The sequence below is a fragment of the Lolium rigidum genome, chromosome 3 (assembly GCF_022539505.1).
Source record: "Lolium rigidum isolate FL_2022 chromosome 3, APGP_CSIRO_Lrig_0.1, whole genome shotgun sequence".
Lineage (NCBI taxonomy): Eukaryota > Viridiplantae > Streptophyta > Magnoliopsida > Poales > Poaceae > Lolium > Lolium rigidum.
Genome location: NC_061510.1, coordinates 337,691,950 through 337,718,187, shown reverse-complemented (window position 1 = coordinate 337,718,187; position 26,238 = coordinate 337,691,950). Strand labels below are relative to the sequence as shown.

Sequence of the window (26,238 nt, the reverse complement as noted above, 5' to 3'; positions counted from 1 at the left end):
TGAGAGCACTGGTGTTCATGTGCACCAAATTTGCTTCCCGAACGAACGTTTATTATTTTTGTACAGTACTGTTAAAAGACAGGGTCTTGCTTACTATTACACCCCTGCCAACACCCCTGTCATCATGGACCTACTTCTGATAGAAGACAGGGCGAGAGTGAGTTGGAGTGGAAAATACCCTGACCTCGTGACGACCAGCAGTACTGTTCGAGTGTTCCTCTTCCCCCCTTTGTATAAAGAGAGCCGGTAGGCAGGACACTCCCCTCAGTGCCATTTTGCTGGTGCCCGAAGGAAACACACACCCCGACCCGGGAGAAAGGAGAGCGAGACAGACCAGCTGCTTCTGCAGCTGCAACCGGGGAGAATGCGCAGCGGCGGCGGCGGCGAGCGTGAGGACGAGGAGGCGGCGCACAAGCTGAAGAGCATGGACGTGAACAAGCTGGAGAAGGGCGGGAACGGGAGCAGCAGCAGCGACGAGGACAGCCCGCACCCGCCGCGGCCGGCCGTCAAGTACCACGGCTGGAGGGCCATGCCCTTCATCATAGGTACGCGGTTGCTCCTCTGTGATCGGATCTGAGCTGAGTTTCCATGGCTGAAGTGGTGAGCGATTGGTGGTTTGCAGGGAACGAGACGTTCGAGAAGCTTGGTACGCTGGGCACGTCGGCGAACCTGCTGGTGTACCTGACGCAGGTGTTCCACATGCAGAGCGTGGACGCTGCGACGCTCCTCAACGGGCTGAACGGCACCTCCAGCCTCGCCCCCATCGTCGGCGCCTTCCTCTCCGACGCCTACCTCGGCCGCTACCTCGCGCTCGCCATCGCCACCATCGCCTCCCTCATCGTGAGTCCCTCCTGCCTCCTCCTAGCAGATCCAGCACTTGTCATCTTGAATTCCAGAGAGCTAGAATTCGTTCCTCCTTCGCTTCTTTCTTGCTTTTGCTGCCATGCCATGTGAATTGCCAGCATCCAACCAACCGAATTTGGGGTTGGGGTCGAAATTTGAGGCGGCTGCTGGTGCTGGGTGCCGCCTGCCGGAATTTGGGACTGGTGCTCTGTACCGCGGTTTCCTCTCTCGGGCTCCGCCAGATTCAGCTTGCCCGTGCATTGGTACTGTAGTGGTGGGTCGGTGGATCGGGGTTGGTGGCCTGTCCAGCGACTGACCGCGAGTAGGAATTTCGTCCGATCGAGCTCGCCTACTCCCCGCGCGCGCGAGCCTCAGTAGTTTCCCATTATCTTTCTGCGTCGTGGGAGATTGTGGGCGGCAGCGCACATGGGAGGATCAAAGCAAAGGCGTGCGATTCTTCTTGCACGATTTTCCTTTTTCTTTTCTCCGGTCGTAGCAACTGGAACGGCGGTGCTTACTGCCGTTCAGAGCTTAATTAGCTCAAGTTTCAGCTCGTCTATGAGTAGTTGACTTGTTAGGCCGGAGTCGCCGCCGGACCCGCCCGATCCGTTGAGCTGGTACCGGATCGGACGGCTCGAATTCAAAAGGCGGTTTCTTAGGAGTAACTCAAACTAGGCTTCAACAAGACACTGAACTACTGAAGCGAAAGGAAACAAGACACGAATTTGCAGCACCCGTGTGGCCTTCTTTCGAAATAATTTAAATGTGTACCTCTGACTAAAAAAAATCAAATTTTGTTTCGGGAATATGTATACATGGTCTGTACATTCATGCCAAGTTTTGCTAGAAAACTCAGTATGTTAGAGGCTACAGAAAAACCTCTGCTTGCTCGCAACTCCACTACCAACTCCTTAGACACGTACACTAATTTCGATATAAACTTGGCGGTGCGGTTTTAGTCTTGACTGATCACTACGTTAGCTGAGAATTAGCGATTCCGGAAAAATACTCAGCTAGTAGGGGCTAGCACAATTAAGGAATGAGTTTGGTTTATCTATTCGGTCCAATAAGCTGTTGAGTTGTTGATGTTTCGCTCTCCACCCAAAAAGAAGCTGTCGATGTTAATGTTCGTTGTGTAGGAGCACTGTTCTGCACTACATGTTTGCTGCAAAATCCAGCTTACTTATCCGGGTAAAAGATTCCGCTTTACGTACGTACGTGTTGGCCGAGGACGCACCAAAACGATCTCTCGCTGGGTGAGATGCCTAGGCATGACGTGGCCTGAATAATCCACGCCATGCATGATTACGCTTTGCGAAAGAGAGACGTGACAAAGCACGCTCTGCAGCGGCGCCGCTTGAGAAGTGTACCCCATGATTGAAACTCCACTAACCCGTATTATTATACTGACCTATGCGCTCGATTACGGATGACCAAGTCGCTAATTGTATTGTCTTTCTCAAGTGAGTCATGCACAGCACATCCAAGCTACTTCCTTTCGAGTTGCTCCCCACTACACAGCAATGATAACATGGCGACCACATCCGGATAGTAAGAAGAACTCGAGCAAGTAGGAACGTAAGATACAGTTGACAACGTAGCCCAAGCCAGTCATGTGCCTACCGATCGATTTTTTGAAGCGGACAATCATGCCGGGACGTAGAGTGGAGTACTAGTATAACTGTATAATGGCGGCTGTGCGGTTGTCTTGCATGATTCCACCAACTTGTGCTGCTGCGCATAGTAATACAAGCCTGTTCCGCACTATACGGATCTCAGAATCTCTCTCGATAAGGAGTGGGAAAAATTAGGTGGACCGCCGTTTCCGCGGCGGCCATCTGCATCGTGCGTCGCCGAAGATAGAACCCTGAGGCACAGTTTGGCATAGACCGATCCATCCATGGTCGTCGGCTCGTCGCACCTTATCCAGTTAGACACACGTATCTGTCAGCGTTGGCAGCGAGTGCCAAGTAGCTAGCTGCACGACCCGGTAGTGGACTTGCGGGAGTGGCAGCCGCCATCAACATTGACCGGCTCACCGGTTTCGTAGAAAATGGTGGACGCTCCAGGACGACTACATCTCTCTGTCTTTGCTTCGCCCTCAACCTTGTTGGCACGAGAGCGATCCGTAAACCACGCAGGCCACGTTAAGTGCCGCATCAATGTGAGCCGGCCACCTTCGTCGCTGGCTACCCACCAACGGCTGGAGCTGGATGATCGCGCCGAGCTGGTAAGTTGGTGGTGGAAGGTTCCTCGCCTGCCTGACTGACAAGAAGTAACAACGACGGCCACTCGATCGATGGAGAGTGGTAGGGAAGGGGAGCGGCAGCGCGCGCCGTGTCGTCTTCCCCGGCGTGGGTGTGGCTGGATGCTCGGATCGGAGCTGGGATTCGGTGGGTGGCGCGTGCACGGCATGGGAAAGATGGAGTCAAGGACAGGATCGCACTGTCGGTCACCGCTTCAAAGTGCGGTGCGGTGGGGAAGACGGGCCGGGCTGGACGTGCACGTGTGCTCTCGCTGCCAGTGACCGCCGCGTCAAGTGCTACCACCTGGTGGGCCTTGCTCGAGGGTATACTGTTCGTCCTGGTAGTTGGTATGTATTGGGCGGGCCCGGTGGGCGTTCCCTGCTCAATGGCTGAACTGGACATGCAGGGCCCAGATAGGTGTACTCTTGGCTCGTTGCACATCCTGGGTGGACAGGAGCCCCTAGCGCCCGCCTGAGTCCGCGCCCCCTCCAACAGTCTTTCCCTTTTTCTATTGATTTTTCTTTGTAAAATAAATCCAGATTTGAAACCAAATCATATAGTATTACATTCAGATCCAAAAATGAAATTTGTATAAGTTTTAAAATAGCTGAAATTTAAAAAATTCAAATTTTAAAATGTTAAAATGATAAAATATGTTCAAATTATAAAATATTCATATTTAATTTTTTTAGAATTTTCAATGAAAAAATGAAATAAAAGAGAACGAAAAACCGATATAAAGCCAAAAGAACCAGCGAATACCTGAAAAAAAAAACAAGAAAACTATACGTGGAAAGTTCTAGTAGCTTCCTAAGACTGAAAAAACCAAGGGCAGGTACGCCGTGGCCTAGCTAGCTCTCGCCCGCGTGCGAGGCCTATTCACTCCCGCACTGAAGCGATAAATAGGATGGATTGCCTATGAGTATTTCAAAGAGAGTGAAGCTACTCTATGTAAAATCTCCTTTGCCAGTTCTAGGTTGACCAGTAGTGCAGTTGGTTCTTGGTCGGCGCTACAACCGTATGTTGAATCGTGAGTCATATGCCAAATTATTTCAGTGGAGCAATTCTTCCCATTACATAGTTTTACAAAAAAGAGGGTCAAACATTTATATTTCATTACTAACAAGAATCCCAATTTTTTTTTGCAATATCATGATTTTCAAAACTGCAATTTTTTTTTATAATAGATCGGAACTCATCAAATTGATTTAAACGGTATAAGTACCCCTACAGTCCATAATAAGTGCGGAGGATTTAGTACAAAATTTGTAATAAATCATCGACACTTATTATGGATGGGAGAGAGTATTATTCAGAAACCACGGTATTTCTGCAGGACTTCTAAAATAATGTGCTACCAAATGCATCGTCATCCATCTTCTGTTCTTTTGAATGTTCAGATAACAAATGATCTTCAGATAACAACAGATCTCCCCTAAGCAAAAGATTGTCCCGTTAAATGAGCGGCTACGGATTTTCTCTAAAAAAAACAGAAACATCGTGAGTCGTACATAGTAAGATGAATCGTGTTGCTTGCACTGTGATAGTTGAGCTGCTTCATCTGATCACATTTGCATGAGCACCTTCAGACATCAGAGATGGCAGTTTGACTGAATCAGTACTAGTACTTGATGATGCGCAATTGATAAAAGTAATTCAAATCTTATGTTGATCTCCCTTCAACACTAACATTGACGCCTCCGTTTCTTCCTCCTCCGCAGGGCATGTTCTTCCTGACACTCACCGCCGGCGCGGACAGCCTGCACCCGCCGGACTGCGGCGTGGGCGAGGTCTGCCAGAAGGCGACCTCGTACCAGTTCGCGGTGCTCTTCATCGCCTTCGTCTTCATGGTGATCGGGTCGGCGGGGATCCGGCCCTGCAGCATGCCGTTCGGTGCCGACCAGTTCGACCCGCACACGGAGTCCGGCAAGCGCGGGATCAACAGCTTCTTCAACTGGTACTACTTCACCTTCACCTCGGCCATGCTTGTCTCCGCCACGGTCATCATCTACGTGCAGAGCAACGTGAACTGGGCGCTCGGGCTCGGCATTCCCACGGCGCTCATGTTCCTCGCCTCCGTGCTCTTCTTCGCGGGCACGCGCCTCTACGTGCGGGTCGTGCCGGAGGGGAGCCCCTTCACGACCGTCGTGCAGGTGTTCTCGGCGGCGATCGCAAAGAGGTCCCTGAAGCAGCCCAAGGACCCGAAGCAGGACCTGTTCGACCCGCCGCACACCAGCGCCATCGTCACCAAGCTCGCGCACACGGACCAGTTCCGGTGCCTCGACAAGGCGGCCATGGTGGCGTCCCCCGAGGAGGTGCGGCCCGGCGGCGAGGTGGCTGCGAACCCGTGGCGGCTCTGCACCGTGCAGCAGGTGGAGGAGGTGAAGTGCCTCATCCGCATCGTGCCGGTGTGGTCGACGGGCATCATCTACTACGTGGCCGTCGTGCAGCAGTCCACCTACGTGGTCTTCTCCGCGCTGCAGTCCGACCGCCGCCTCGGGAGCAGCTTCCACGTGCCGGCCGCGTCGTTCACCGTGTTCGCCATGCTCGCCCAGACGCTCTGGATCCCGCTCTACGACCGCATCCTCGTGCCGCGCCTCCGGAAGGTGACCGGCAAGGACGAGGGGTTCTCGCTGCTCCAGCGCCAGGGCATCGGGATCGCGCTCTCCACCGTCGCCATGGTCATCTCCGCCGTCGTGGAGGACCGGCGCAGGGGCATCGCGCTCAACCAGCCCAACATCGGCAAGACGCAGACCGGCGGCGGCATCTCGGCGATGTCCAGCTTCTGGATGGTGCCGCAGCTCATGATCCTCGGCCTCTCCGAGGCCTTCAACCTCATCAGCCAGATCGAGTTCTACTACAAGGAGATCCCCGAGCACATGCGGAGCGTCGCCGGCGCGCTCGCCTTCTGCAACCTCGCGCTCGGGAACTACCTCAGCGGCTTCCTCACGACCATCGTGAACAAGACCACGGCCGGTGGGCAGAACTGGCTGGCGCAGGATCTCAACCAGGGGAGGCTCGACCTCTTCTACTGGACCATCGCCGGCATCGGCGTATTCAACTTCGTCTACTTCATCATCTGTGCAAGGTGGTACAGGTTCAAGGGAGCCAGCAACTAAGGAGGTGCATGAGCTTTGTGACAAAGATGTTAAAATTCGTATGTCTTATACCACAGTCAGTAGCTATTTCCTTCTTTCCCCTTTTCTTTTGCTCTGCTGTTACGAATTCAACATATAGGTTAAGGCATTAAGTGAGTGGTGGTGAAAGAGAAGAAAGATAACAACAATGGGGTGGTTAATTTCTTGTAAGTTGTTCAAATGAAAGATAAATGAATGTCTTTCTCTGTACTTATGTTTCCTCAGGCATTCTATGCATTCAACTCTGCTGTCATGTGAGCGACCAAATGGAGACTCGTACCTTCACATTTCCATTGCATTTTGCTTTGTCTACTCTGTCGGAGCTCAGTTAGGATAATCATGACTGGCCAACATCAGGGCAGCAGCTAACCAAAGCAACGCAATAGATTGACAACAATGTCAGACTCTATTTGGTCAGGCAAGTTCCCAGCATGCAAATAAAGTACCCAGCATGTAACCAAAGCAAAGCAATAGATTGACAACAATGAAAGTCATTCTTTTTTATCTTTTTACTGAATTTTTTAATAAAGTATCAAGTTTTACCTATTTTTGATAATGTAGTTGATAATACATATGCGGAGTTGCAGATTTCTGCATGTTACTATTTTTGAAAATATTTTTTATTTTTTTACTAGTAAATGTGATTGGGCTGAAATTTCTACTGTCGTAAATTTTTTCATCCTATGTATGCAAAAACAATTTGGAAACAAATCATGGCACATCTAAGTGTTCTAAATAATTACTTTTGCCAATGGCTATTTTTCTCGATAGATTCGGTCTTTTGATGCAAAAGTGGTCTTTTGAGTTTCTTTTTGATTCTTTGTGAGTCTCTTAAAGTATTTTGAATGTTGGCCATGTAAGAAACTCTAGAAATTTGATGTTCCAATTTATTTGAAGTTTGGATAACATATTTGATACTCCCTCCGTTCCTTTCTATGGTGCCTATAGATTTTTGGCATTTGTTTCAGAATATAAGGTTATAGCTTGGCTTTTTTTCAATTACCCCCTCCCCCGTTCAGCTCCCACACAACATGCGTGAGAAAAAATCCATACAAAATTGGAAACAATTAATTGAGATTCTTAATGCATGGCCCAACGATTCCTTAAAATTAGGCAGCAATGATTTACTTTCCTTAATTGAACTTGGCTGCACATATATGGAGATTCAACAAGAGAGATTTATGGGATTTGTTATGGTAAGTTAGGAAGATATGGATTTCCAAAATTTTACGTTGATCTCAAATCGTTCAGCTAGGGGGTCTTGTGTAAAAAATACTCTTGCGCTAATTTCCGTGCAAAAAAACTATAGGCACTATAGAATGGAACAAAGGGAGTATTATCTTTGTGCCACTAGTGTCCCACAGAAAAGAAATGAGAGACAGTTCTGTGTTGAGGTTTGTTGACAGAGAACCGAGGAAAATCAAACAAGGAGCTATCAAAGAAAGGTGAAAACCATAAGCTTGGGGATGCCAAAGGCACCCCACTAGGCCTACACTCTCGGTTTGCACACCTCTAAAGTTTTTTTTTTTAGCAACCTACGATTTTTTTGCAAAATCTTAGAGCATCTTTATCTAGTTTTAGCTTTTAGTTTTGGTTAGCAATCTTGATTATGAATAGAATGCCACTACCCGCAAAGGTGCTTAATATTTACCATTTAGCTATTGGTATAAAGCTAAGTTCAAGTTTGGATGCAATTGATGAAAGGTGAAGGTATGAATGGTTATATAAGAGGACCCCATCACTAATTTTGCAATCTGTGTGATGTTTTATTCTTGAGTTTATGATATCTTGCAAGTGTCACGTGTAGTATTAGTACTCATTTATCTCTTTCATGTTTAATTTTATATTTCATGTTAGAAAATAAGTAGTAATATGGACATTTTTGCATGCATTTTCCTAGTGGTCATTCTTCTCCCTATTGTTAGCCTTTCACGAAATAACATGATTTAGTGTTTTTCATCCAAATACCCCGTGTCAAGTTATTCCACCGAGTCCACCATATCTACCTACATATGGCTTTATGTCATTCCAAGTATATTTCTCATGGGCCATTTTTTTCAGATTCCAAAATATTTAATGCTTTTGTCTACGCTTGGGATGGAGAAATAGTTGTGGGTTGACCCCTAACTTGATAGGCACAACCACCTTTGTAAAAATAAAATGAGTTGCAAAATATGAGGGTTGAAACCCTCCAACCAAGGGTGGTATTATCATTACAAAAATAAAAAAATGTCAGTAAAATGCTTTATGAGATAGCTTGCATATGTCATTTCTTTAGTTGAGTTTGACATGGTTTTTGGACCGTTAACTTAAGCCACGCTTATGTGGTGGACCTTCTTAGCTAAGAACATATTTAGCTGACCTTATTGTCATTGGAGTATGGATAGTCATGGGTATATAAATGATCGCAGCAATTTAGTAGGGCTTCATGTCGTGGTTCTCCTCAGGGATCAAGCTACCTTAAGGACATGTTCAAACATTCTAGTTCACAGATGATGGGGTTTGTTTAAAGAGAAACTAAAAGGTGGAAAGATGGATCAACTGATGAACAACATAAACATTCGGAGAAAAAAAAAACAGGAAATAACCAAAGCATCCAACAACGTACATACCTTTGTATCTAGATAAAAGTTGAGGATTTTCATTTCATTTAACCCATTTCTAAAGAGTATCGTCCGCTCCTCCCTCCCTCCCCACCAAACCCTAGCCAACCTCCCCTTCAGCCAATCATCTGGACGTTGCCGTAGCCGACGCCGACGGCGGTGCCGGTGCCTGTCTCGCGAGGGCAGAGGAGGCGCACGGCGGCGATGCGTCGGAGTGGAGAGGCATAGCAGCGGACGTGTACAAACGGTGGTGGAGGAGAAGGCGCAGTGGTGGAGGTGGTGGTGGTACGTGGACCGAGTGAGGGAGACCTCAGCGATGCCATCTGATGTGCTACTGCCATGGCGGGACGTAAGCGGTAACGGACCCGTCCTTGATCCGATTCGGGCTAGCAGGTCGGAGGCAACTATGTGCATGGCTAGATGGGCTGCTAGATGGTGGAGGCGTGGACATCTGGGTCTGTCGCCTGATCCATCTTGTTCGGTCGTTGTCATGTTCATCTTCTCCTCTACGCCAACAGGTGGCGTGGGGGTTGTTGGCTCCATTGGAATAAAGGCGGCGGTCCTAGGATTCCTCTTGTCCCAAGACAAATATATGTTTGATGTTTGTCCTCTTCGATTTGTCCAGAGTATCGAGTTTCAGAAGGCTCCTTCGGCGAAACTCCTTGGGCGCCACATGTCTGGAGATTGCTGGATCGGATGGGATTTAGGAGGGAGCGGTGCTAAGCTCTGCTATATGTTGCCAACATGTGACATGTCTTTTAAGTTCTATGGTGAAGTGAGAGGGGAGACTGTCATGGAAGTCAAGATCCGAGAACCTCTGTCTGGAATTGGATAAGCGCAGAAGGTCTTCATCCTCTGGGCTTCAGACTTGTTTGGAAATTTGACCCTAAACACATTGTTTTGGAAATTATAAATTTCCCATTGGAAATTCTCCACAGTTACAATTCTCCTCGAACAGTCTGCAATATCAGGAATGGACATAGGATCACCCTCAACAGTCACCTTCACTAACTTCAAATTGTTCACCTTTGGCTTGTATGAACCCCCTGTGTGGGCACCTGAAAGAACATAAGTTGTTCTATTGCATATCCATACATAGTCACCGATGGTTTAGGAGCAAGTAGAAGAGGACAAGCACTGGAAATATGGTTCGTTGACTCACAAATATCACATACGGGCGCAGTACATGTATCAATTTGATGCCCAGGTTGCTTACATCTAAAACAAGGATTTTTCTCTGTCTTTTTCGCCTTCTTAGCCGGATTGGTAACCTCCTGTCGTGACATTGTATCTGTTTCCACTGCATCGGCTGAGCTTGCTGCGAGTCAGTGACCTGAGGCTGCTGCATTACAGGAACAACTGCTTGTGTTGCCGTTGGTACGGCATCACCCGAAACCGAGTTTGGAACCTCAGTCCCTCCTCTCTGTGCCGCTGCAGTCAGAGCCGCTACCACCCCCTGTATTGCCTCTTTAAACAGATCAGGGTTAACTCTAGCAAGACTAACATTATTTAAGATCCCGGTATCAATAGAACCACCTCCATAATTACGGTTCTGATTAAAATTAGATCGGCCTCCATTGAACCCATACCGATTGTTGGCATAGTAATTGTTGTTCCCATAAGAACGAGGGCGGTAATGCTGGTTACCTCCACTACGGTTGTAGTTATTGAAATTGGAACCTCAGTTGAATTGTCCAGCCTCTGCAGCAAACTCCCCATTGAAACGTTGTCCATTATCCTCTCCCGCCGTGCCGCTAGACTCGCCTGTGACAAAGTTCCTGGGACGGCCAGAGAAAGCGCCACGACCATTGCCGTGGTTGCTAAACCCTGATGGACCGCCGAAACCATTGCCGTTGTTGTTGAAATTCGCGCCACGGCCAGGCCTCCGTATCCGCCGCGATCACCACGGTCACCACGGTCACCGCGCCCCCTGCCTGGACCAGCGCCACGTCCCGGCCCGAAACCTCCACCGCCATTGTTCATATCGACCGCAGATGATCCGCCGCCGACAGAGACTCCGCCGCCACGAGTGTTTGTGTTCGCACGCGAATACCCTAGTTTCCGTCGCCACACACGCCCAGCAGCGTTGTGACCGTCGACAGGGTTTTTCGTGGGAATCGGTGGAACACCCTGGGCCTTGGATCGCCGCGCCTCACGACGTGCAGCATTGAGAGAAAGAGGCCGGCCCGACACGCATGTCTTAGAGCAGGTCTAACAGACCCCGTAAAAGGGGCAAACCCGTATAATAACCGCCGGTTTGAGGGTTTCGCGTCTACCCGGCCGTCTAGCACGCCCCGTAAAAACGGCCCCCGAATCGTTTTTTGCTGTTTTCGAGTACGGGGCGGGTCCTCGCCCCTACTTGTGCGGGGTGGGAGCGGGGATAGTGGGCGAAACCACTATCGCCCACTCCACCGCGCGGGAAGCATTTCGCCGAAGCCAACCGCCGCCGCCGCCGCCCGATCTCCTCCCCGCGCCATTCCCGGCCGGATCCGGCCGCCATGGACCGTCCGCAAGAGCCGCCTACCGCCGGCGGTACACCTCCTTCGGGCGCGGTGGTTGATGTCCCCGTCGGAGGTCCGCCGGCCGCCGGCGTCGTGTCGGCCATGATCGCCTCCACCATCCCGTCGAAGAGGAAGAGGATCCCGGAGCAATTCTTCGAATCGGCGCCGGCGGCCGCCGATTCAGCGGGCGAAGCGCCGCCGGCTGCCAAGAAGACGGGCCGGGTGAAGACCAAAGCCGCCGGGCCGAGGGGTGTGGCGCCGGCCAAGGTGCGGACCAAGGCAATCAGCCGCATCGGCCTCGCGCCTCCGCCGGCCTCCAAGGTCACGACCCCTCCTCCGTCCGTTCCGGCCGTTGCGGTGCCCGCGCCGCCCGCGCCGCCGCCAACCACCATCGACGTAGACAAGGTGTTCGATGTTGAGTCCACAACATCGTACATGGACATGCTCAACGATTCCGCGGTGAATTTGGACGCCGGTATCGGTGCATTCGATGGGGAGTGCAATGTTGAAGAGATTGATGAGGAGGAGGAGGATGAGGGTGACGAGGAGGAGGTGGTTGAGGTTGATCCGGCTGCCGCCGGTTCTTCGTCGACGCCGAAGCCACGCACGGCGAACTACAGCGAGATCGAGGACGTCATCTTGGTCCGTGCTTGGAGCAAGGTGGGGATGGATGCGTGCACCGGAGTGGACCAAGGCGGCAAGCGCTATTGGCAGCGCATTGAGGATCCATACCACCAGCTGAAGCCTCGCACGAAGAGCATGGCGGACAGATCCTACCGCTCCCTTGAAGGCCGATGGAACATCATCAAGCCGGCTTGTTCTCGTTGGAGTGCTGCCATGGATCAAGTGGCCGACAACCCTCCTAGTGGATGCGTGCCGGAGGACTACGTAAGTTTTCCTTGTGTTGATGATGTGTTCATGATGTGGAAACATCTCCTCATAGTATTGTTGTGCAGCCCAAGTATGCTCAAGGTAGGTACAAGGACATGGCCGGCTCAAAGAACAAGGAATTTCAATTTGAACATTGCTTTTCCATCCTTCAACATCTTCCTAAATGGAAGTTGCGGGACAACGAGCCAAAGTGCAAGAAGGAGGCACTTATCACCATGGATGATGAAGCGGACGACATGAGGGGGAGAAACACCGGCAAGCCCGAGGGCAACAAGAAGGCCAAGGAGAGGGTCAAGGTAGAACTTGAAGCAGCTAGCTTCCGGGAGAAGTTGGATCAACTCATGAAGTCCAAGGAGGCATTGACGATGAAGACGTTGGAGACCAAGCTCATCATCACCGACAAGAAGAGTGTGGTGAAGCTTGCCAAGGTGCAAGCAAGGAAGGAGCTTGACATGAAGATGATCGCAGCCAAAGAAGCCAAGGCCATGAAGGAGCTCTTGGCCGAGGAGAGGGAAATCATGATGATGCGCACCGACGGCATGGACGAGGATCAGCTGGCGTGGTGGAAGGAGACCAAGGCGGACATCATTGCGAGGAAGAAGGCTGCGCGTCAAGCTCGTGATCAAGGTGAGTCTCCGGCGAGCGGTGGCGCCGGTGGTGATGGATCCGTTGATGGTTGATCACATTTGGGAATTCCGTGGCTTGAACATTGCCTATGATCGTGTTGTGATGTTAAAACTATGAATTATGCATCACATATTTTGGATGTGCTATGTTTGATGTCAAATTGTTGTGCAAATTTCTGTCTAAAACCCTGTTTTGAGGGCCAAAAACTCGGGCGAGCTAGCGAGCCCGTATCCCCACCCCGTAAAACAGAATATTCTGTTTTACGGGGTGGGATACGGGCTCTGCTAGCTCGCCCGAGTTTTTGGCCGGCGAAATCCGGATACAGGGCCCTTTACTCGTGTTATACGGGGCGAAAAAATACGGGGCCTGTTAGACATGCTCTTAGTATGTTTCGATTTCGAACTAGAGCCCAGTAGCACCTGATTTGAATCGCGCGGAAAATCCGGATCAGAACCTGCGACGAGCGACGAACCTGATGCACGACGCCGTCGCTGGACCAATGTCCATCCCACAACATCATCAGCATCAATCGTGAACGTAGAAGGTTCGAGAACAGAAAGACGAGAAGAAGAGAGATTATCTGCCAAAGCCGGAGGCAGAAGCGATGGCGAACGTACCTTGATTGGAGAGCAGAGTTGCCGGGCGGCCAGCCGTTGTTGTCGCTGACGTTCAAGACGACGCTCCGCCCGCCGGGAAATTCCTGAGGAGGTCTCACTAAGATCTCTGCCCTCGTCTGGAGAAGGTGATCTGCAGAGATACGCCAACGCCTTGGCTGGGCATCCCTCATCCTCTCCTTCATCTGAACTAGAGCCAGGATCGTCGCAGGACAACGCCCAGAAACGACCTAGATGAGGCCTTGACGTCGAGACTGGCGGCGATGAAACGCCGGCGGTAGCCGGCGGCAGATCTCCGCCTACGTCGCCTGGGCTATCGCCAGACCGCCTAACGGTCATATCGCCTGGAAGTCTTCAGGGCTGTGGTCTCCTCCTAGCTAGTGATGTGTGGACTAATCTCATACCTATCCAATACTTACTGATGCAAGGTGATGTACGTACTGTTTGCTTTAGAACATGTAAGAAGCTATCAATCTGCATGCTAATGAAGTTCTGATCTGATCTGCTTACACACAGAACTCCCAGTATCTATTGTTTGCCTGAAGCATACTAAAAGTCAGAGAACAGCACATACAGTTGCACTTGGTTTTGTATCCAATGAAATACCAAAAGGTGACTTGGTGGTTTACATAGACAAGATTCTTACATGAAAGAAATTCCTATGAAAACGATTGCAAAGACTAGCTACGACGAGGTGCAAACAGACTGACACGCTCGTCGGTTATTTTGCTGAAACTGTAAACTGAAACACTAGACAGGATTACTGACTGCAAATGTCAACACTACGAAGATGGCGACTTCTGGGTATACCACTTCCTTATACTTTGGATACGCTCCGCAACATCTGTCATCTCTGGCCTTTGATCCACATCACGGTATAAGCACTCACTGGCAATCTCAGCAAGACTTTGCAGAAGCTCGGTGTCTTTGTCCTGTTTGAGTTGTATGCAAGGCCTTACATATGTTGTGTTGTTTTTTGTGTAACTCTCCAGGTGATTCTTTACAAGTTTGCCATCTTCACAGCAGTTTGCTTTGATTCCAGTAATGAGCTCATAGAGCACAAGCCCAAAACTATAAACATCACTTTTGTTGGTCAGCAGGCCAGTTTCTCGATAGACTGGGTCCATGTAATTGTTGTCACCAATGACCTCTTCACTATGCTTGTCATCACCTCTTGCAATTAGCCTTGATATTCCGAAGTCTGATATTTTTGGAATGTAATTATCATCCAAAAGTATATTTGCAGGCTTCACATCGCCATGTTGGATGTTGGTGGTTGTCTTGGAGTGCATATAAGCAAGACCTTCCGCTGATTCTGCAGCAATGACTATACGTTGATCCATTGTGAGCAAAACCTTGCTCTTACCATGAAGGATGTCTTCAAGGTTACCATTCGAGACAAACTCATAGACCAAAACCGGAACATCAACCTCAAGGCAACAACCTATGAGCCTTACAATGTTCTTGTGGATGACTCTTGACTGGATAATGACTTCATTGGTGAACTGGTCTATTTGTGCTTTACTAGCATATTTGGACTTCTTCACAGCAATATGTTGTTTTCCATCCTCAAGAATCCCCTTGTATACCACACCAAAGGCACCACTTCCAAGAGTAGTGCTATAGTTTTTTGTACATCGCTTCAGCTCGTCCTCCTTGAAGATCTTTATGTTGTTTATTTTCTCCAGCAAAGGGCCCCCATTTCTTATGAAAAATTCCCTCATCCTTTTCCTCTCACTAAGGAAAAGCACAAAAAGCACTAGAACAACAATGATTGAAACACCACCTATAACACCTGCATGTGTGAAGATTGTTATCCATTATGTTCTTACCATTTCATTCGAAGTTATCATATAGTTTTTGTTTATGATAAAGTTGCCCATTGTTTTGTCCCAAATTTCCAGTTTCACGAATGAACTAATATACTCTGTACATTTATTAATGAACTAAATGTTTTGAACTTACCTAGAGCCACCTTAGCTGGCCGGGGAAATTTCTCAATGCAGGTTCCCGTTTTGCCGTCACCTTTCATTCCAGGCTTGCATGGGCAGTCATAGCCTCCTACCCTGTTTTTGCACACCCCGCCACTCGAGCATGGATACTTAACTCGCAAGTCCGGATACTGCTCTCTGAGTGCACACTCATCGATGTCTACAATTATGTCGGTTGCATAAGAAAAAAATTAGTTAAGGATGTCTCAACTTTATCCAAATTTGAATGTATCTAACATCATTTGTTGGACGAAGGGTGTATTATGTTAGTACCTCTGTTTCAAAAAATGAGGCGTATATCTTTAGATAAAAATCAACATCATGTATGTTTGACTAATTCTATAGATAAAAATATGAACATCCAGAATACCAAATCAAAATCATTAGATTCACCATGCAATATACTTTTATAGGTGTATTTTATAACCATTACAAATATTTTATATCATTATCTACAAGATAGATCAAATTTACAAGATGTTGACATTTGACTAAAAATATACGTCCGATTTCTCGGAACGGAGGTACTCCGTAGTATGTATTATATACCTACATATATAATTATAGTTATAACATTACTCATTCTACTGTCATGTTCGACTAACCTCGGCATCCACCAGGGATGTATGGGTTGCCATCGTAGTTCTCTGAACACTTGCAGAAATGGCCGGGCCTTTGGATTGGTTGGACGCACGAGCTGTATTCGCTGCGACACCCATAGCCCGGGGGTGGAAGATGTCCTTCCAACGGGCAAGGACTTCTGTCGACGGCGAAGTGCAGGATTTGTGGGACGCCTCCCTGGAATTTTTTGGACATGTAGGCCTCGTCCCCGTAGACATCATCTGGGGTGTATTTGTACCATCCCTTCTCCACCATCATCGCCACGGAGCAGTTGCTATCGGTGTATGGCCAGTCGTCTCTCTTCTTATCAGCTATGGCCGTCATGCTAAAGGCCTCTCTGGTAATGGAGGCCTCGCAGCAGCCATGACTGTTGCACGGCCCACCTGTGGAGATTACCGAATAATCAGTGACCTCGGATATGCAGCGGGTTACAGTATCCCCGGAACCACGGTAACTCTGGTACAACTCAGCATCGACGTTCGTGCCGACGCCGATGAGGACATTTCGGCCAGTAGCAATGAAAAAACTGCCCTTATAGGAGACAGTTGTTGTTTGTTGAATGAAGGAATGGTAGGAATCGTATTTTCTACAGTCGGTGCTGACCGCAGAAGATATCCGCACTTCAGACAGAGAAACTGAGATATCCATAATCTCCATTGGTTTGCCACGGTCCGGCTTGTTGTCCCAGACGCTTGTATGGCTGACCCCTTGGGTGGAGTAGTTTCCAGACAAATTAGACTGGAACACTTCACTGGGGTCCACCAGAAATAGGCGAGGTGGAAAGACTGTTTGGTCGCAGGTGACCTCGAAGCCCGGGAGGAAACAGCCAGTGCCCGTGCCAAAGGGGTACGGAATACTTTTGTTCCCGCACTCGGCAAGGCAGCGTGGATCAATGGTAATGGGCGGCGGCGAGGGTGCTTGCTCGGTAACGGCTGCCAGCAAGCTTGTTGCAAGTAGCAGCACCATCGCCCACAACCGAGACATCTTGGATGACGTGCTACCTTGGATTCCTCCGGCAGGAAACTAGGTGTACCTGCATTGCGTGCAGAATCTTATACTCGAGAAAATAAATTTGTACAGTGGGTAGGAAATTGCTGTCATAATAATCCTCAAAGATAATACCCGTTGCCGCACCTAGAATGAATTTGGCTCAATAATTATTAATTAACCGTTGCTTTTGTTCAAATAAAATCTGTTGTAGAACAACTTTTACGGTTGCATACAGACAAACGCGACTAGATACAACCGTACCTAGGAAAAGTTGAGATTTATGAACGGGGGAGTACAATTTGCAAAGCTATTCTATACGAAATATGTCTCGCTTACTTAGATGCAAATAAAACCACTGGATTTGTCACGAATATTAACTCCCCAAATCATTTCTCAAATGCAGTATGCGCGGTGGATGATATAAATGTAAAATGTCTCATATATATGGGATATCTTGAATCTTAGATTTATATGCTACTGAACTAATTGATTAGGAACCATAAATGCATGACAGCCCAAATTACTATATAATCGTGATATTTTTGTTTTATAATGATTATTACTCTTTGCTAAAAGGAAGGAAAATGAGTATGTTGTCCCAGACTACCATACAATTTCAATGATCTAAGTGTTCAATTTGGAAGTTTCTGAAAACTACATTCGAGAAAATATAGCAAAGGCATACTGATTTTTTTTTTTTGGAACTTTCATGGATTATAAGAGCAGCTCTTTGGACTAGAAGAGGGGTCAGCTGTTTAACAGAATTTCCGTGGGGAGGCTGTTAACTGAATTTTGTGTCAGCTACAACAAATGAGGGATCAACTGTTCATGCATGCATGGTTACAGAGTTGATGAACGACAGTATACAAGAAAATTGTGGGTGAGAGAAAAATATGATACCTGTACTGTTGGGTAAACTGTAAGAAATTTGATGCGATTCTAGACGACCTTCGTTTAGCTTCAGTTATCAGGGGCACCTATTTCTTCTGATGGAAACCTGAATTAGTACGAATTTTTGAACATATATTGGAATATTCAACTTCTATTAATTTCCAAATATAAAACTGAACAGCTGTAGGACAGGCGAGAACAAACAAAAAAGTGGAACTTGAAATTTAAACTACATGTGAAATTTATTCATACTCCCCCGTCCCATCAAAAGTGTCTCAACTTTGTCAAAATTTGGATGTATCTACCTATTAGATAGTGTCTAGATACATTCAAATTAGATAAAGTTGAGACACTTTTGGTTGGATGGAGTGTATTATTTTTAATTCAAACTACACGAGCCACATGTCGGTGTGTATATACCTGTAGTTTAAATTTTTGGAAACTTTGAAATATAATCTTTCTATTGTATTATGTACTAATGGAAAATTACCGGAGTATAATATAGAGACATCACATTAATCCAAATCATAAATTATTTTAACTTTTAGATCTGCAATTTAGGGTTAGAATTTGGTGAGCGATTACGTGGAGAATCTGTCGGACACGTATCGGAAGAAACTCACGTAACTAATTGGTAGAGCTTTGTTTGATTTATAGGGTATGGTCTGGGCGTCGGGCGTAGGCCAACTAGCCACGTTATATCTACTCATATGTTATAGGAAAAGTTCAAATCACAGATACAAAGGGGGAAAAAAGGATGTTAGGGACAAATACACTAGGACACGCGCGGCCGGGGGAACGGACGTGGATGCCAGGCTGCCGGCCTATAAACGTACATGAATATATATGTACTACTGTAAAATAAATAAGACAATATTGTTGATTATATACAAAATACGAAGTACACAAGTTCTAATAAAAATCAAACTAACACCTTTTGGTCAAGCCTGCAAGCTTTATACTTAATGGAGCAAAAACTGTAAGGGTCCACGTTGACAAAAAGAAAATAATTAAGAACATCTTATTGTTTGTCTTGCTTGGGCAAGTGTCTTCTCCATGTGAACATATACTCAAAAAAGAACAATTTAATTTTTTCATTTTCGATGGTAATCAAAGAAAAATAATTATAAGCATCCTACTATCCATCTTGCTCGGATCATCCCAGTGGTCACATACTCAACCAAATATTATGCAACAACATCTTGATCTTTTACTACAATATTGTACACTTAAAGACACAATAAGATTGAAAATAAAGGATACATTTGTCGATCTGATTGACCACTTTTTTTCAGAAGGCCCAATACTGATAGGTAGCACATCCAATAGGTGATTATAATTGTAATTGTTCACATGTATTGAATGTAAAATGCTAGAGAAAAAGGGATGATGTGTTTGAAATTCTCATAAAAAGATAAGACATTTGACGGCCCTTTTTGTGGACTCTCTAGCTTAGTATACAGGAAAATGATTGATTCTAAGGATCGTGCCGAAAATAACCACGCCCAATAGATCATCACATTGGTAACTAAATTCAGTTGGGGTCTTAGATATTGTAGTTGAGAAAAATCACAATATAGGACCATCATAATTGTATGTAGACACAGAAAAATTGACAAATCTTCAAAATTTTCAGCTAACGGTATCACACTTGATAGCTATTCATGACTTAACCAAACCGGAACACAACTCATATATTTCTTGAGTGGATTTGAACATATCACAAACTCATGGTGAATTGTAACAATATATAAATAGCAACTATAAGTTAGACTAGAACATTTATACATAACATGCCGGATTAAGCATTTTGTGCCTAACAATTGACACACAAATCCTCATCTAACGCACTCGGTGTACAGAAACATCCTCATCTAACGCATTTTGTGCCTTTGTGTTAATCTTACATTAAGATTGTGATAGTTTGGACAACCACCTGAGCGTCAACAACGGATTACATGAGAAACGATTGTTGCTGAAATCGAAAACTTGAAGCTCAACACTAATAATTTTTTCATAAAATTGTGTTGCTTTTTTTTTTCTATAAGATGGGCAAATGTAGTTCAACTCATTTATCCGGAGTCGGTCCGACCATTTATCCATGGCGATCTAGTTAATTTGGATAGCATGCAAGCAGAAGGTTTTGTGCAATCCTACTGAAGGCGATATGAAGAGTAGACATGCATTAATCTCCATAGCTTTATAAGCTTGGTGTGAAAAGTGATCCATATTAGAGTTTTCGGACACTAGATTTAATTAGATATATACCGATGACACATACAATCAGTAGAGCCTTATTTTCTTACTAGTACAAATACCCGTGCGTTGCCACGGGTTCTCAAATTTTATTTCTCAATGTATATATATAATTCACAACACACATATGAAAATTCAAAAAAATGATAGCAAATTCAAAAGATAGAAAATTCAAATCTACAGTACATATAATAACAGATGTTTAGTTGGCCAACTTAAATTTAATGAAAACACAATTTGTTCTAGGCGTGCGGGAGCGCACACTGCCCACCCGGGTTCGAACCTTGGGTTCGACGGGTGCTCAGGAGTTTTCTTCTATAAAAATGCCAACGGGTGCTAGTGCCTGGGTTGGTTGCGTTTTTTTTTTTCTATCATCTCCAGTACTATGCACATATACTATACATCAAAGTGTGATAGCTGCAGTTGTACATAATGGAAGATCTTTCTCTCATGACACCAGTATACGTAATTTTATTCTATACGAATATTTTTGCCAAGACCATATTGCTCTACTGATGTATTTACCATTGCAAAATCTATGTATCTCTGCTACTCGTAGTTACATTCTCTAATTCTTCAAAAGTATTCCAGAAAAAGCATGACTGAGGGAGGGTGATGGTGCATCAGCTTGTATTAGAGGTGCGATTACATACCCTGAACTTCTCTAATGATCTACCTTGTGACGTCCCTTGATATTTTTTAAAAAAATTGGGCAGGTTCAACTCCAGATACACGAGATCTCTTGCCCCAACCATGGTTAAGGGTACCGTTAATATGACTCCTTGCCTCTCATAATTATAGGCAATGTTTTAATTACCATTACCATAGCGTGATGCCCGGGGCGATTATGGAAAACGTTTTAATTACCATAGCTTGATGTCTGGGTTGAGTTAATTTCGGCCTACCGAGATATTATTGGGGCGAGTTGATTTAATGATATTTGTTGACTGAATATTTACTCATTGAACTGATGAACGAAATTTAGGGGTTTGATGAATGAAACTATATGTACCGAGATGCTTTGATGAACGAAATTTAGGAGTTCATTAAATGAGATGCTTTACTAAAAATCCAGGTGTTGGGCTATCGTCAATTTCTGGAGCGAGATTTGTGGGAAGGTGATTTGTGGAAAGGTGATTAAATGAGACATTATTCTCGGGGCAAAGATTTTTGGCATGTCCCATGCAAAATCAACATTTTTTTATAACATCACAAGAAACTGCATATCGTCGTTTCTCTCTTCTCGTCGATTTCAGCTTTTAGTCTTTGTCAGTACCTCTGTTATAAGTCAAAATATCGCCCACCATATTTTTTAACTCGCCCACCTTTGTTAGGCTTATATTTAGCCTTGGTCATGTCAGTCAGGTTCACAAATTTAACAGGGTTCAAATCTTGTAGTGCTAAATCACTATCAAATAATCCAAAGCACAAACTCGTCTACTAAAGGGCTAGGTTGCCAGCTTTAAAAAAAATATATACATATGATTTGAGTCTCCAATAAATATATATAAATATGATTTGAGTCTCCAATAAATATATATAAATATATATATATACTTGAGAGCATCTCCTCTCAAGTATGAAACTGATTAAGCATGAATAACTTCACTGAAATAAAATTCTCCATTAAGCATGAATTTGCACTAAATTGATATTCCCTCTAATTCATATTACTTGATGCTAATATAGATATATCTAGAAAAGGTGATATACTTCAATCTCAAGAAGATTCATCTTCTTCAATCCTCAGATCCCTAGTACCACTAATGTAGAATCCAAATCCACTCCACCTGGGCCACTCCACAGTTGCATATAATGGATCATGACAACCCCGTAAGGGAGGAGCACCTTGTGGCGGCGCTGGACCACGGCAAGTCGACGAAGGCGGCCAGGGCGAGAGGTGCAATCTCGCCAAGATCTCCACCACCGCGTCCATGGCTCGACCTCCGCTCTCGCTGCACCCGTGCGAACATATGTTGTTAACTAATACTTGCATGGATGTATTGGGTTTGAAGACAGACAGATGTGACGGCAGCAACCAGGGAGAGGCCATGGCTTTTGACCCCGATCGCTTCGCCATGTACATTTTTTGATCTCAAGGGAAACTTTGAAAATGTTTATACCACCTTTAACACATTCTTCTATCTCTCAAGTCTACCTCCATCTTCGGCGCCGCGGCGATACTCAACCACTTGCATTATCTTGATCCACCTAGTAAAAGTAGCAATAAATATGTACACTATACATCGCAACCGGAGCATAAATATTTAAGTTATTTACACTAAATAAGAGAGTACATATCACCTCTTGTGAATACAAATTTTATCACTGGAGGTCTCTTACTCCTAGTTGTAGAAGCATCCAAGTATAAAAAAACATAAAAAAACACATTTCAAAATCTAAACATTGCACATAAAGTTTCCCACAAAAGAAGATTTTTGTAGCGTGTGTAAAAAGGTAAAACAAAAATCTTGTGAATAGCCATATTAGAGCATAAAAACATCTTATTTGCACAAGCCACAAAACATTTACTCTTTTTCTTAAACTTTTTGTGCATAAAATATCTCGATATACACACAATTTTTGTTTCCAGCAAATACCTCTTACATACACATTGCACTTTACATGTAAAGTACCCACATAATTTGCAGGCATATACCTTAATCACATGTGCATATTTTTGACAAAATATTCAGGATAGTTTATTTGCTAGAAAATGGCAATAAAGAATGCACCCGTGTCTTTTTACAAGTATATTAACTCAATCATGGATAAAGCATAACAAAACAGACACAATTATATGTTTCCAGGTTGGTGCTTTTTTTTAAAGACAAACACCATCACTAAATCTATCATATTGTTACAATACGTTTGTAAAGCAATAGAAATCCAAAATAAATCCTTTAAACAATCACATCTTATTTCTGAGTACGGCAACATATTGCATGATGATCAAATTTACATGATATACTTTACCGCATACGAAGTTACTTGTGACCCTACTTTACAACATTTAAGAAGTTATGTTACATTTTACCACATTTAAGTAAATCCCGTGTCACATTGTACCCCTATTATTTTTCTCCATTTCTCTGCCACACGGGACACAATCTCAGCTTCAAATTTTGAATGTATTTGTGGAGTAAGTTGATGATGTCAGGTGATTGGCTGATGTGCTCATGCACGTTCAGCTGCTATAAAAAAATGTTTCTCCCTCATTAGAACAATTACTTTCTTATTTAGATCCAGTAAAACTATATTACATCTAAGTGTGCGGAAATACAGTGAAATAACATGAGGCAGCTCAAAGCCGAAAATTCAAAGAAGTTAGATACATATTGCAGTGTACCACCAAAACAACAGATAAATATGAAAGTGAAAAGAACTGGAAATTCAATGTATGCTAACCAAGGGAAGCATTGGCATGCATATTCCTCTTTGTGTCGCTGATCACACCATGCCCATCAACTCCTTATGTTCTGTGAAAAAGACAAAAATACAATAAGAGTAGGTACGGTGCAGATGGTGGAAGCGGATGATGTGTAAAACTTGAAAGACTAAGGTTATTGTGGTGTGTTCTAAGTATGTGTTTTATTCTGTTTACAATTGACTTATCTATATATTCATATCCTATTGTGTATAGATAAGCAGGCTGCAATAATATTCCCTTGACAACTTTTCTACAAGCAAGGTTGAAATTCACTGAGAATTTCTTGGGTGATGCACCTAGGATGAATTTTATAAGCTATTAAACCAATAGTAATTGAGGAGAGCCTTCCAAGGTATATAAGAACTAATTTTGTCTCTTCTTTACCCTACTGGTTTATGATTTCTTACTGATCATTCATTTGCTCTGTAGTTTCTATGTAGGAAGTGTGCCACCGAGGTCCAATTACTGATGATGGTTGACAAGATACAACAATGCAAATTTATCTCTTGCATGCAGGCTAAATACAATCATTATAATGGAAGTAGAATAATTTCTTTATCTCAAGTATCTCCTGCAATAAAGAAGTCCAGGTGTTGTAATGCTAGCGCAGAGTCTAATGCAATTTCAGCTCCTGCTATATCCATTTCGTGTTTCACAGCACAAGAAAGAAGGATCCAAAGTTCACCTGTCCGTCAAAATTTTATAGGAAAAATATTGAAAGGGACACAACATAAGAAATTTAAGTATCAGATGGCCCCTGAATTCCCAAAAGGTTGCTTAACATCAGCAATAAAGCAATGGGTGAGGAATGGTCATGCATGTTCAAATCAACAACAATCGTAGTTTGCTAATAAGATGAAATTTTATAAGATCAAAGAATACCTGAGTTATCATGCCACCAAATCTATTTTTTAAGTCCATCATTTTCTCTAGGCCCTTCTCCAGTGTTTCTGAGAATTGCAGCAATCTTGAAGTATCCATGTAGGAGCACTATCAGAAAAAACAACAGTGTAACCCATTGTTCGAACTAACCTGCAGTAAGAGGGGAAAAAAAGTTAGCCTCAGATATTTGCTGGAAATTGAGAAGTGTGAATAATACGGAACTACCAGATCTAACCAAGAAAAGATTATAAACTCTATCATACATGATTTTGACAAAATTAGAAAAATTGGTGCATGGAATTTAGAATTTAGTCCTCATACCTATGGTGTGTAACAAATTAGAAGAAACAAGATATTAGATCAAAAGCATCTACGTCAGAAACAAAAAACTGATTCGGTTGGCCATAGGTATCATGTAGAAACATGTGTACAAAGGACTTGAGAATACAGCAGAAAATTATAGGAAATGGGTTACTTTCCCGCGTATTATGGCAAGTAGTGACGCCCAAGAACTCGAACAGCTGTCAAGGAGGTCAACCGCTGTGGCACCAGTCCATCATGGTTTAGATCCTCCACTCTGCAGCCACACCGATGACGGCAACCTGGTCCGATTCAAACTACAATTGGCTAATCTCCTGCTCCGCTGCATCGACAAAAAGATGATTGGTTGATTGGGGTAAAACGTGATTCTGGATTGCAACATGGTCCGTATTTGGAAGCTGAAGAGAAATTCAATCCGTTTCACAAGAATTCTACTATTTTTAACTGGAGGATTCGGATGGGAGTTGTACCACGCAGGTCGGGCGGGAGGTGGTCCTTGCCCCAGCTGACGCTGCTAGTTGACTCGAGGTACTGGTCGACGAACCTGGGATGCGCCGCGAGCGATGCCCTCAACACGGTGGCCATCTCGATCTGGATCCACGCCTCTGGATCCACGCCTCCCACAGCAGGTGCTCCCTGTACTCCAGCATAGCCACCGGGTCCGCAACATCGTGGTCGGCGACGAACGCAGCATCGTGGTCGCTCACGACCCTGGATCCGGTCTCGTCGCAGAGCTTGAGGCGCATGGAGGCGGCGGCCACGAAACCCACGTAGGAGTAATCGGTGCGAGGAGACGCTGCGGTGTTCACGAATCTCGTGGAGGACGTCGCAGCCAGGTGAAGGGTCTCGACATGGCCGCCTCCATGCGCGGGGCATGTGTCCGGAATTCAAGCGGTGGCAGCGAGGAACGGATCTGTGGTGTGTAGAGGGAGGGAGACTGGGAGAGGATAGAGAGGCGTTGACGATGCGGGTGGATGAAGGATGACAGAGGTAGCGCGAGATTTGTTGGGCTCGGCCCATTTGTGCGCCAACGACGCTCGACGAAGCGACGACCAAACGTTTGACGTATTGCTGGTTGGCAGAATAAGGAACACCTTCCTCCTTTTTAAGTAGTGTAGAAACTGCACTCCTCAGAAATTATATCCCGTACGTATGTGTTGTTTTATTTGTATAATATATTCAGCCCATAAGAAGGTATTATTACTAATCAGATTGTCACATGATGTCTATTCTATGGGAAATCCTCTTTGACTCATAGGTGAAGATCTATCCGTTGTCTAAAAACTATATTTCAAAATGTTCAAAAATTCCAAAAAAAATCTGGGTGTACATCTTGATATTCTATATTCACACACTAAGTTTCGCAAAGAAATAACATTTTTTATGGGCTGTGT

At 45.2% G+C, this 26,238-nt stretch overlaps 2 protein-coding genes and 1 long non-coding RNA gene across 5 annotated transcripts; 1 reads left to right on the top strand and 2 right to left on the bottom strand.

The window, feature by feature from the left end:
- The first annotated feature begins 281 nt into the window (after window positions 1-281).
- Window positions 282-6,436, top strand: LOC124703924 (protein NRT1/ PTR FAMILY 2.11-like). The gene is made up of 3 exons (XM_047236160.1): window positions 282-545; window positions 623-840; window positions 4,811-6,436. The coding sequence occupies exons 1-3, from the start codon at window positions 365-367 to the stop codon at window positions 6,206-6,208; spliced, it is 1,797 nt and encodes a 598-aa protein (XP_047092116.1). The 5' UTR covers window positions 282-364; the 3' UTR covers window positions 6,209-6,436.
- A 7,808-nt stretch (window positions 6,437-14,244) lies between these two features.
- On the bottom strand, window positions 14,245-17,040 carry LOC124697108 (wall-associated receptor kinase 1-like). The gene is made up of 3 exons (XM_047229741.1): window positions 16,059-17,040; window positions 15,428-15,613; window positions 14,245-15,257 (listed from the first exon to the last, which is right to left on the bottom strand). Exons 1-3 carry the CDS (start codon window positions 17,038-17,040, stop codon window positions 14,245-14,247), a joined length of 2,181 nt encoding a protein of 726 aa, XP_047085697.1.
- Window positions 17,041-21,728: 4,688 nt separating this feature from the next.
- On the bottom strand, window positions 21,729-25,839 carry LOC124703923. Of its 3 annotated transcripts, XR_007003403.1 has the most exons (5): window positions 25,315-25,839; window positions 24,524-25,166; window positions 23,620-23,690; window positions 22,338-22,422; window positions 21,729-22,166 (listed from the first exon to the last, which is right to left on the bottom strand). It is a non-coding gene; the product is annotated as an uncharacterized LOC124703923 (long non-coding RNA). The 3 variants fall into 3 exon arrangements; XR_007003404.1 differs by having other exon boundaries at window positions 21,729-22,422; window positions 25,389-25,839; XR_007003402.1 differs by having other exon boundaries at window positions 21,729-22,422; window positions 25,315-25,838.
- Between the last annotated feature and the right edge of the window lie 399 nt (window positions 25,840-26,238).